The 12,249-nt window shown below is 42.0% G+C and overlaps 1 protein-coding gene and 1 long non-coding RNA gene across 7 annotated transcripts in view; one reads left to right on the top strand and one right to left on the bottom strand.

Annotated features, from left to right (window-relative positions):
• HPSE2 (heparanase 2 (inactive)) overlaps positions 1-12,249 on the bottom strand; it is a 632,120-nt gene that overhangs the window by 7,446 nt on the left and 612,425 nt on the right. For all 3 annotated transcript variants that reach the window (XM_061194590.1, XM_061194599.1, XM_061194604.1), the window contains one exon: positions 11,651-11,797. In XM_061194590.1, coding sequence (XP_061050573.1) covers positions 11,651-11,797 — 147 coding nt within the window. The remainder of the gene's footprint in view (positions 1-11,650; positions 11,798-12,249) is intronic.
• Positions 1-12,249, top strand: part of LOC133094096 (uncharacterized) — a 111,580-nt gene that overhangs the window by 21,321 nt on the left and 78,010 nt on the right. The gene's annotated exons all lie outside the window — the stretch shown is intronic.

The raw sequence follows: 12,249 nt of genomic DNA, 5'->3' as shown, positions 1-12,249 counted from the left end.
CACTCCAATCCCTTACTCTGCTGTTGTTAAAGAGAGGAGACGAAGTGAAAAATGGAGGTGAACGCTTCCTTTTCCCCTTACCCCTTGAAAAGCCCGCATTATGTATGAAGTTCCTGGCCACTTAGACAATTTGAGGCTGATAAGATCATTTGCCCTATGTCCTGTTCTTTGAGAGCATATTGAAATAATGAGGAGTTTCAATCTAGCTTCTGTATCACTGAACTAGGACTCCTCTATGCAAGCAGAGCTGGGGATTTTTAGGCAAGTTGTTAGGGATGTAAGCTTTTCCTGTTTGCAGTTAGGTTTGGGGGTCATGGTTTGATCTGTGTTCTATCCAAGTCTGTGTAATAATGGCTTATGCCATCATGGGATCCTACCATCTGCTTCTAGTGGTTTAAAATAACAGCACACTTGGCAAACAAGGTGAGAGCCCAGCTAAGGAACCTGGATTTACACTGATATTGTTAACTTCCAACAGATGAGGCAGTCATCTGGGGGCACTTTGGGAAGACAATTTGATTCTGTGACCATCTCAAAGCTCATGTCATAGGCATATCACACTCAAACCACAATAGGAACCAGCTATTAAAATCATGGAGACGTTACCATGTGGTTAACTCTGTTCCCTCCCATTGTAAAGACTTGGTGCCATGATCACCGACATCCACAAATGGTATGAAAGGGGCATTATTCATAGTCCTACTTTTCTTTGTGTTGTACTAATTCAATTATAACAGATGTAGTCCTTACCCACTATGACAGAAAACACAGAAATATGCAAATGTGTGGTCAGAGACACTATAATTAACACATTACACAAGGGGAGAGAGAGAAAGAAAATCAAACGTCATGGCCTGGATTTCAAGGCCTTCTGCATTCTGGCACTAATGTATTTTTATGGCGTCTCCCCTCACCTCATAAAGCATCCTCTATTCCAGTCACGTGAGACGATATGCTATGGCCCCAAACAAAATGGCCCTTGAACTTTTGTACTTCTAAACCTTTAGTAAGCTCATTCCACTGCCTGGAATCACCTTCCCTCCAGCATTTCCTAGATGTATGGCTCATCCTTACAGCTCCTGCTCAATGGTCCTCAGCCCTGAGGATTTCCCAGATTCCCAGGTTAGAATTCATCTCTCCCTTCCTTACGCGTGCATTCTCCTATATTTACCCTCTGTGGTCGGTCTTGTCTTAAAGTATCCTGTGTAGGGAGGGACCAGGTTCCCCAGTCCTAATTGTGTGGAGCTGGAAGGGGCAGTAGAGGATCAGAAGCGTTCTCTTTATTACAGGCAGTCTGCAGGTGAGATCAAGAGAGTCAGGTAAAAGGGCAGGCGTGTGTGTGTACAGACAGGTTTTCCATATGTGAGGGTATGAAATAGAGTCCATTAGTCATGCCCAAAATGAGTTCCATTACTGTAAGGTCACAGCTTCCTGGAAACCTATTCAAATACGTTAAACCAAAGGGATAAATAGCTCAGTTTGATCAGATTTTGACAGTGTTCCCTATAACATCAGGTGCACTGGTGTACCCTCAAAAGGGAAAAATAAGATGTCCTGGTGGCACAGGTTCTGCTCCAGGGTCCACAGATGTCAGAGTACAAAGAGTGTGGTGACTCTGAGTTGTTCTAGAGAAGGTGAGTGGGGAGGAGGATAGGCTGTCAAGTGATTGCTGGTGTTTGGCAGCTGGTCCACAGTTTGGTGCTCCAACCCCTTGTCTGAATGAACCACATCCTGTTGTGGGTTCCCGATGCTTGGCAGCCAAAGAAATACTGATTCAAGGCCCTGGCCCTGCTATAGGGATGAGGTGAATTAGGACTTTTCAGTTCCCTGAGGCTTATGTTTGTCCATCACCTAAACCACAGCCTCTGGAGGATGTGGAGAAAGGAGAAGACAAGGACCATTTCTTCTCTGCCCACCAGAACTGCCTATGTATTCTGCTTCCCTGCCCCTCAGTTTAGAATCAACTGCCCAGAAACGTGTTAGCTTTACTCTAAAGTGCTCATTTACCAGGATTTCATCTGGGTCATCTGGAACAGAATGGAAATCTCTGCTTGCAACGAGGGTCCCCAAGTGAGTGGAGCTGGGGTGGAGACACCACAGTATTGATGGACAGCTATGCAGAGAGATTCCAGCTGCTGGGAGTGATCTGGAAGAAAATGTATTCTGGAGCTGAGAGCAAATGAAATCTCTCAGAAAATAACAGTGAAAATGCTGGATTCCTAAACATCTTGGTTTAAGATGTCAGGTCACTGTAAAATAGAAAAGCATTTTATAGTCCTCTAATCTGCACAGAGATCTGTACATTACTAATGGAGTTAAAACAAAACAAACAATAAAACCTTTGGGAACCGTACACATCTTTCCACCTAGTCATAGAGAACTCCCAGGGGCTCCTGGCATGTTCGCACCTTTGGCAAAATGGCTTAGTGCCTGAATGAAGAATAGAATCTGGGTGAAATCAAAGATGCAAATCAGCTGGAATCTTGTTCCAGCATTTTCTAGAGGGACAATAGTTCTCAACTTTGGCCACATATTTGAATCACCTGGGGAGCTTTAAAAAATACTGGTGTCTGGGTCCCAGCCCAGAGACTTTGATTTAATTGGTCTGGGGTGCGGCTTGGGCACTGGGGTTTTTAAAGATCCCCAGGTAATTCAAAGTGCAGCCATGGTTGGTCAGCAGGAGCTGGTGACGAAAGAGTGGGAATATGTTGGTAGGTGGGGCAGGGGTGGGGGGAACCAAATAGCTTTCTAACCATTACGTTCTGAATTTATTTTGAATAAACAGGTCTTTCCTTACTCTTTTGGAGTACCGTGTAAGAGGCCACGTTTTTTAAACTAAAAAGAAGATGTGAGCTTTTCAAAGGCAAATTTTTTGTTGAATAGTGTAGAGTGAGCACTTCTGCTGTTTCTGCGGAACTGCTGCATTTAATGTTTTCCCTGTAGTGAGTACTCTGGTGAGTTGGATGAGCTCCTCAGTATGTACCAGGGAAGTGTATGTGTGGCACTTTACAGCAGGAATTCAGAACCAAATCCAATGGAGCATTTGCACAGATAAAAAACTCTGTATTTCTTTAGCACTGAGAAGAAAAAGTGTGCTTTTCTTGAAAGGCAAGGTCGCTAAAGTCATTTAGATTCCTCTCAGGTCTTGGGCTGTGTCACAGACACAGACAAAGAGCAGTTCAAGCTCTCTTCAGGCAGAAGGCACTAAGGGGGTTAAATATATCATTCAGTATCTTCACTATATTTTCCAGATATGTATATAATTAGTTACTTAGATAATGCTGTATGCATTGCTTATAGCTACTATCTCTTTAGGAGCCACCGAAAACCCTCAAATGAGCACAAGGGTGAAAAGAATCCAAACTCCTCTAAGTCTTGTTGACTAAGCGTACATTGAGTAAAAATTGGAAGGCTTATTTCTCTACACTTTTACTTCTCCTTATTTTTTCTACAGACTGACTCTGAGCCTTAAGTATAAGAATTCTTATAAATACATATAGTCATATATATTTATATTTATACTTTCACAGCATCTATTTCAGACTTTCTGAACTGGAACACTAACTTGAACTTTGCTGGTTAGAAGTACCACCCTCCTGTTCGCCTTCGACCATTTCGTAAATCTCCCCAATCCCAGGCATCTCTCTTGCCTCTCCTTGCTCCCAGCCTCTGCGGCTCCTCTGTTTCTCTGAGGGGCTCTGAGTGGCCTTTCAAAAGGCCTGCAGGTGATGTGGTTACATGTGCAACAGCAGGGCCTTTTCCTCCAGGAAAAAGAGGTCTCCATCATCTTTTTTTCTGACATTTTAAAAATGGCACCTGAAGCCCTGCAGAGGTTAACAGGTTTCCTCACACACTCTCAGCTTAAAAAGCACTATTGATGTTCCTTACCTCTTACAGAACATCAAAGCAAATTCCAAACGCATTAAAGAAATGAATATAACAAATGAAACAAAAAAGAAACTAGGAGAAAATAAAGATATGTATTTATCTGATTTCAGGAATATAAGTAGATAACCATATAAATGGAAAGAAGGAACCACAAAGCAAAAGATAGATTTAACTGTATAAAAAGGGAACACTTCTGTATGTCAAGATAATACCCTGAAAATGAAATAGTTGGAAAAATAGCAAATAAAATGCTGAGGAAAATATTTCAACACATATGATAGGTAGCAAAGGGGAAATTGCCTTATATTAGAAAAAACTTACAAATCATTAATAAAGTGGATAACAGCCCAAGAGAAAAATAAACAAAGGAGATGTAGAAAATTCACAAAACCAATAAAATGCTAATAGATGCAAAAATTTCAACCTCACTAATACTTAAAGAATACAACTTAACATAATAATACTATTATTCATTATGAAGTTGGAAAAGATTTTAAAATACTACTGTTCTGTGTTGCTGAGGTAAATTGTAAGAACAAAATGTTCACATTTCCTAGTCCTTCTCAGACCTCCACAACTAAGCTTGTCTGAGGTAAGAAAATTGAACAGTTAATCATATGAGATAAGTTTATATAACTCAATGGATTCCAAGGTGAACAGACAGTGAGTGATCAGGGAACCTGCTATTTGAGGAATGGCTGAAGAAGCTGAGAGTGTTTAGCTTGGAGACTAGAACTCTAAGGGAACACATATTGGAAAATTGTTACAAGGACGGTATAGATTTACTCTGCCTAATTTTTCTAAAGCAAGGATAGAAATGGGAAGAAAACACCCTTTGGCCACAAGTAAGGGGATCTTTCCTACAATAAGACCTGTCTAGTCCTAAAGTGGGCCAACTCATGAGATGAAGAGTCTTATCAAGCAGAAGCTGACGGGCTTTTTGTCAGGGATGTTATAGAAGAAACTTCTTGATCTCTAAGAGTACTTCCAAAATTTTCCTCTATAAAGTCATCTTTTAATAACTTCAGAACTTTTATAGAGTGGTTTATTTTAAGAAGAAACTAATTTAAATGATCCCAGACAAGTGAGGATAATGGAAACCTGCAGGGAGTACATCTGGTCGACCAGAGTTCAAAAACTCCAAGTACCAACTAATATCAGCAGTATAGAACTTGAACACTTAGATGTCTTGAATCTGCTGAGATATATGGAGTAATGGCCCCTTCAGTCCCAGAAGACAGGTCTTCAGGTTTTGTTTCTGAGTGAGAATTCTTGGTATAGAATTCTTAAGGTTAAGGTTTTTCCTAAAGCTCCTTTTACCAGATCTGTCCATGTCCCAAAATAAATGTGATGCTTCCCGATATCTGTGGTGGGTCAGGTGGTAGCCAGTTCAGCCCTCAGGACTTTTCGTACTAGCCAAGCTCTGAATCTGGAGATGAAGTATCATAATGTGGTCTGTTCCAACAGGGACATGAAGATATTTTTAAAGTCTTAGCACCTGGGAGTTACTTCAGTATTTTCAGAACCTCTCTGTTTGGCTAACATCAAATGACACCTCTCTAAAGGCATGCAGTTAGATGCCAATGTTTTCCTTTGATATAGGATTTAATGAGGCTGAAATCAAAGCAAAAGTTATATCCCAGAGAGATGGAAAAAACAAGCAGTACGTAGAAAAAGAAGAAAAAGATGTTCATTTCTTCACAGAACAGGCAATAAGATTCTTGGTTTATAGGAGGCTTGAAATTCTTTCAGCTAAAATCATGGCAGCTGAAGGAGAGGCTCATGCAGATATGAAATTTAAACATTTAATATGAAACCTATTAGCCCCAAAGCAGAAATATTCTGCACCTCTCTCATGGCACCACCCACAGTCTGCTTCCTGTTTGTTTTTTTGCTTCTAACAATAGAGATGAACTTTTTGAGGGCAGAGACCTCAGAATCCCTTTCCCCTCCAAACATCCCTATTAAATAGCTCTTGAAGGTCCGGTGATGACGTGGCCTGGCATTAGGACAATCAAGAGACATTCTGATCTGAAACATCACATTAAACTTTATGTTCAGACTTTTTTCCTAATTTGTCTACTTGGGTTTCCCGAGTTCTTATTAATTATGGGACCACAATTCATTAAGAATTTAGCCAGATTAATTGCCACTAAAAGTTAGAGTGCTGAAGAGGAAGAGTTATGTCTGGCACAAAGTAGGATCTCAATCAAAGTTGATGAATGGATGAAGATACATACTCTCCAGTTTCCCTGGGAATCCTCCCATGACAGCATCTTTCCCTCTGAGGGTGGGCTCCATTAGGTTTAGGGGATCTGGCAGTGTCTGTGTGCATGGTGTCAGAATATAAAATGCTGAGATTGATTTTTAGAGACCTCAAGTTAAACTAACTTACAGGCACTCCTGGTATTTAATAATCCTTTTGTTTGAGAAGAGCATAGAAGAAACAGAAGGGAATTCCCTGATTTTGCTGAGAAAAAAATGGTTTTCCCTAAAATTCTGTGATTGGGAAATGGAATCTTAGAAGCAGCTCAAAGAAGAACTTTTACAGAGGATCTGAAATTAGGACTTGTGAAGAAAAGTTAATGGAAAAGGGATGAGTTAGCCTAAAGGAGACAAAACTGGTGGGTCACCTAGTACTTTTCAAATATATTCATAATGTATCATGAATACATAATACATTGTATTCTTAAGCCTAAGATGAAATGAACTCAGACAGTATCATGACAGAGCTCGGCTATACATAATGTATATTTTTCAATATCATTATAATTTTACATTACTGGACTCTTAGGGTAGCACAGTGTTGAAGAAAGTGCAGTGGACTCGGGGTCAGGAGAACTGGATGCTAGGTACTTTCTAGCTCTGTCACTTAATAGTTGTGTGACTCTTGAATGAGTCAGTTTCTTCAACTCTAAAATGCTTCATGGTGCTGTTTATTATATATAAAGTCCCAGCCACAGGCACGGTCAGCCCCAGTGTTCCTATAAAATTAAATGTTCAGACAGGATTGAAACTGGGGGCACTCCTTCCCTAGAGGTCTTTAGATACAGAGCATCTTCTGGTCCAGATGTCCTAGCCACAGACTGTCTGAGGGCAGGGGAGTGAACCAGACCTCCTCAAAGCATTATTCCATCCCAGGATTCTTAGCATCAGTGCATCAGAATAGAAGAGCCAGTGTGATGAAAGTTGTTTCCTTCTTTTCCAATTTTTGGATCATTTTCCCTCCAAATGGAATTGAATATGACACATAGGGAAGAATGCTGGGATCTGATGAGACACCTGCTCCTGGTTTGACTTTCCCCTACAAAGTGAGTCTTCCTGTTTTTTGATGTAAATAGCCTTGTTTGACCCAACTTTATGTTGCTTCTCTGTTTGCTGAAAGACATTGGAGATATTTATGTCTTGGGTAGAGATGATTCCCTAAAGGACAATGTTCATTGATTTGTGATCACATGAGGCATTGGGCAGATTCTCTCGTAGACGGTAGAGCTGCCCCAAAGGTGCTCTTAGACTTACCTAGAAGGGGAAATATTACTGTCTTAGGTGTGAATGGTTAGTGTTTCCCCCAGAAAGGTGAGAAAGCAGTGAAAATGACAGGGGAGGGACCTACAGCTGGAGATTTTTTGGAAGAGAACTAGCCTGGTATAACTACCACTTTCTCTTGTAGCACCAGTTTCTTTGTGTGGCTTTTTGGTGGCTTGAAGAAGCTACTTTTCTGGTGACCATAGAGACAATAGGCTCCAAAAGTGAAGTGGGTGTGGGGGGAGGGAAATGGAAGAGAATAATAGAATTTTAGAGTTTGATGGGAAGCAGTAATCTTTCACCTCAACCTCCCACTGAGTAAGGAATCTTAGAGCACCTCTGAGGTGGCCATGGCCACTCATTCCTTGATTAATAGTCTACCTCCTGAGAAAGCCTGTCCTGTCCTCAGTTAAGCCAGGCATGCCTTTGGAAAATGAGCTCGTTTTGTGGTGAAATCTTTCTCTTTTAAATTGTAGTCCCCAGTTTTCTGTCATTTTAGAGGATCCTGGGCCAAATCTGTTTTCTTCTACTTAGCAGCCCTTTGAATATCTGAAGAAAGTCCTCACAACTTACCTTATTTTTCTTGTCTAAATTAAATCTCCCCATTTTCTTCAGCCATCTTTGAAGAATATATATTCCAGACACAGAATACCCTTCTCTGGTACACACTGCAGTTTTCTAAAAGTTTCCCTTCTTCTGTCCCATAGGGTATAGGGCACCCACCTTTTGTCTGGTTCCCAGAGTGAGAACTATCTCTTACATAAAGAGTTGAGACTTGAGTGGTGGGTCTTACGACTGGTTCACTCACTGATATCAGAAACAGGAACCTTCACTGTGGACCTGGATGTCTGGACTATGCCTGATGAGTGGCCTCAAAGGTGCTTCCTGTACAATACCTAACATCCCTGAGCCCCAAGTTCACATGCAGCTACCCTTTCAGAGATCTGAACTATTTGCAACCCTGATGGCAATTCTAAGAGAAGGAGAATTACCCCATGTTCTCTACCCATCAAAAAAGTTTGCCGGTATCTCCCTAATCTTAAAACCCCAGGCCAAAAGGCCCAACTGGTGGCTTGAACGGCACACTGATCTGCTTTATAGCCTCTTCCTGGTTCCTAAAGACAGAAGCAGTTACAGGTTCCCAGAGCTTTCCATCCTCTTCTGAACTGACATGGCTTCAGGCTACAGCAAGGAATTAGCAGGCACAGAACACAGAATCTGGCCCCAGAGGTTTATAAAAGAGAGAAGGAGACACCAAAGGCTGAAATCACTTCCTAGCACTTCCTTTCATCCTTTCCTGCAGAGTCTGCTGCACCAAAACCACACTCTTCCTGTGAGACCCCCATCCCAGAACCATGGGGGGCTCCTGCTCTTATTAGCAGTTACTGAGCAGGAGAGTGGGATGTGCCACTGAATGCGTGCACGGCAGTCCCTGTCTGGCAGGTTACAGTCAGAGATGGCTCAGCACGTTCTCTCTAGAACGAGAGAGGTGTTGAATCAGCAGTAGTTCACAGGAAGAGGAACAGGCTTGGAGAAGTGAGTGAAGGGCCCAGAGTTCCACAGTGAAGTACTGGCAGGAATAGGGCTGGAATCCAGTTCTGTTGACTTCTAATCCAAAACTCCCTTTAATACAATATATGTAAAATCATATGTGTGTGTCTGTATTTATACTTCTATATGTATGTGTATGCATGGATGTGTGAAATTTTCATTTGTAGAAGGCTTCATTTCACCCATATGCTCTAATTTGATTCTCACAATAACCCCACTTGACAGGTAAGGGAGCTGAGGTCACACAGGTAAATGGTAGCAGCTGGATTCATATCCAGGCTTCCGGGTTCCAGCTCCCTCTTCTTCTAATTGCATAACATTGCTATTTGATTTCAGTGGGTGTTACCAAATTCCTCTTCAGGACCCCTGTGGAATGAAATTCTCTTTTTCCCTGTCCTTCTCTGACGTTGTCAACAAAGCCAGAACGTAGCTCCTCACCAAGATGGTGACAAGGTTAGATGCATGAGAGCATAATTGGAAATGCAGCATATCGGTAAGCTAGTGAGAGTCACTTCAGTCACTCTAAAGAACACGTATAAGCAGGACAGGGGCCAAGGTGTGGCCAGGTTCAAAGATCAGAGCTGTGATCCTGGAGGCAGGGACATAGAGTTGGGTAAATAGGGTTAGAGGCCTGTGCCCTTGGTTGATGGAGAAAAAAGCTCATAAAATGGTGCCACCCTGGACCATCATTTCCTCACATTTCATGGTTTTGCATTTATGCAGTTCTTATGTCTTTTTATCATAATCTTAACAACTGTCTTATCCACACATTATCTTAAAAGTCTGCGAAGATGCCACTTTTGAAGAACATTCTTAGAGCAGTTGTTCCCCTCTTCGTCCCCAACCGGCTAGAGTTCTGAGCTGAGGAAAAGGAAGGCAATGGGCATTTACTGAGTGTTTACTATGTGTCAGGAACTTTACGTAGATGACTTCATTTACTTCTCTTCACAGGAGAAGTTTTACAGTTGAAGAAACTGAGGCTCATAGAGACGATGTAACTTGCCTCAGGACACAGTCAGCAAGTGGTAGAGCTGGGATTGACACCTCAGCCTGTTAGACTAAGGCATTTGGTCGGTTCCTTCCACGTGGTACACGTGGTCTTCCTGACATTGGGCAGGCTCGGCTCCTAATATCTTGGGTTCTAGAGGACCCTGAACTGTCACAATCACTGCTGAGGAGTCAGTCCCTTTGCCAGTCGTGACTTTGTGAGTCATTACTGAATGGCAGTGGGAGACTTAAACATACGGGCCTCAGAAGATCAGACCAGGATGAGAATCTTAGAGCCGGAAGGGACCTTACCAAATATATAGCAACTCTTGAATTTTGCAGATGAGGAAACTGAGGCCCAGGGGTTAGGATTAAAGGATTTGCCCAGGTTATTTAGTGAACCAGAACCGAGTCTCCTGCCTAGAATGAAGACCAGGAACTCAGCACACCAGTCATGAACTGCTGGGAAATGGAGCGAGGGGATGAAATGCTCACGGGAGTTCTGCTGGGATAGATAGGATTGAGGGGAAAGAAAGTGGGAGCAATGTACTTATAGCCAGAAAAAAGAGCCAGTATGTGAAACAAGACTGAATACAGATCTAGCGTGGGCTAAAGAGGCTCACTAAGTGACTTCCCAGATTGTGTTTTGTTCCCATTGCATACAGTTGGAAACCAAATGCAAGCCACCAAGGTTGCAGTGAAACAGCAAACAATTATAGCGCAAATAGTTGTGGGCAGCTGTGGGAACACAAGCCACCTGCTCCAAGTTTATAGCTTTGTTAAACTTGGTAAACATTAAAAATGGAATGGGAGCGCTCCCAGTTTGTACAGCATCCCATACCCTTCCTGGGAGGTCTTCCTGCAGGATGGGGTGGCCTAGAGCTGCTTTCTGTGTTGCCAAAGTCTCTAGAAGAGACTGAGGGAGGTAGAGTATCACAGAATCATACACTTACAGAGTTTGAAGAGACTACAGAGCCCCCAGAATATAATTTCTCTCCTAATATTCAGATAAGGAAACTGAGTTCCAGAGAGGTGATGTGCCCAAAGCTATAAAGTTAGGGGCAGAACTGACTCTTTTTTTATTCTTACAGTGATTTTATTTTATTTATTTCTCCAGGGTTTTATTTACATTTATTTTTTATCAAATTAAAAATTAATCCAAATTAACCCCAAATTAAATCTTTTAATTAAATCCAAATTTTTAATTCATTAGAACTGACTCCTGATCTCTGAACTTCTGATCCTTTGTCCAGTGCTCCTTCCTTTAAGCCCCACAAGGTTTGTAGATGGAGACAAACAGGGAGTTACAGCATTGCAGAATGTTACAGCTGGAATGGATGTGGTTCTTAACTACCACTGTTTTTGGTTGTCACATGACTGGGGGGCTGTTAGCATTTAGTGGGTAGGGACCAAGGATGCTAAATAGCTTAAACTGTGATCATCCTGCATAATGAAGAATCCTGTGGTCCAGAATCCAAGAGTGCCCTTGTTGAGATATATTTTGTCCATCGTTTGACTTTATGGTTGGGGACTCTAAGCCTAGAGGCAGGGAGGGGCTTGACCAGGGTCCTAAAGGGAGTAAGCAGTCCCTGAGTGAATTAGCAGCAGCCTTGGTGCCCTCAGCAAAGCGGCACTCCAGCTCCTCCACACCCAGCTCCTGCTGCACTCGCTCCTAAGCTATTTCCGGGTCGGCACTTACTTGGACTTCAGGCCCTCCTGTCCATAGGGCTGCAGTAGGTACTGGTGCACAAGCTTGTCCCTGAGAGTCCCGGCCAGTTTAATTTTCTTTCTTGATCGGTGCAAGTTGATGATAAAAAGTGTAATGGACCCTCGAACATAGTTGTGGCTGATATCCAGAGAGAGAGAGAGAGAGAGAGAAAGGGAAAGATGGAAACACAGTGGTCTGTTAGATGCTTCTAGATCATTTATAGGCTGCACGAAACAGGACTACCCCAGGAAAGGGCACTTATTTTATGGTTCTTGGCCATCCTAGCCCTTCAAAGACAGGAAGGCCTTGTTACTGTGGTGTCCTGCAAAGAAGATACCCACTTCCCACCACACCCCTTTTGTTTTTGTTTAAATGTATTGCAATAATTTTAGAAAACAAAATATCTTTTTCTGAATATGGAAGTAAAATATGCTGATTGGAAAAAAAAAAAGGAAAAATATAGAGAAACACAAAGAAGAAAAAGAAAAATCCCCCATAATCCAAGTGTCTTAAGATATGATAACATTTTGGTAGACATCCTTCCAGTATTTTTTAGTTTACTAATTCAGCAAATATTTACTGAGTTCTTT

This window comes from Eubalaena glacialis, chromosome 1 (genome assembly GCF_028564815.1).
Source record: "Eubalaena glacialis isolate mEubGla1 chromosome 1, mEubGla1.1.hap2.+ XY, whole genome shotgun sequence".
Classification (NCBI taxonomy): Eukaryota; Metazoa; Chordata; class Mammalia; order Artiodactyla; family Balaenidae; genus Eubalaena; species Eubalaena glacialis.
Note: the sequence above shows the minus strand (reverse complement) of the source record. Positions and strands in the feature narration are given on the sequence as shown.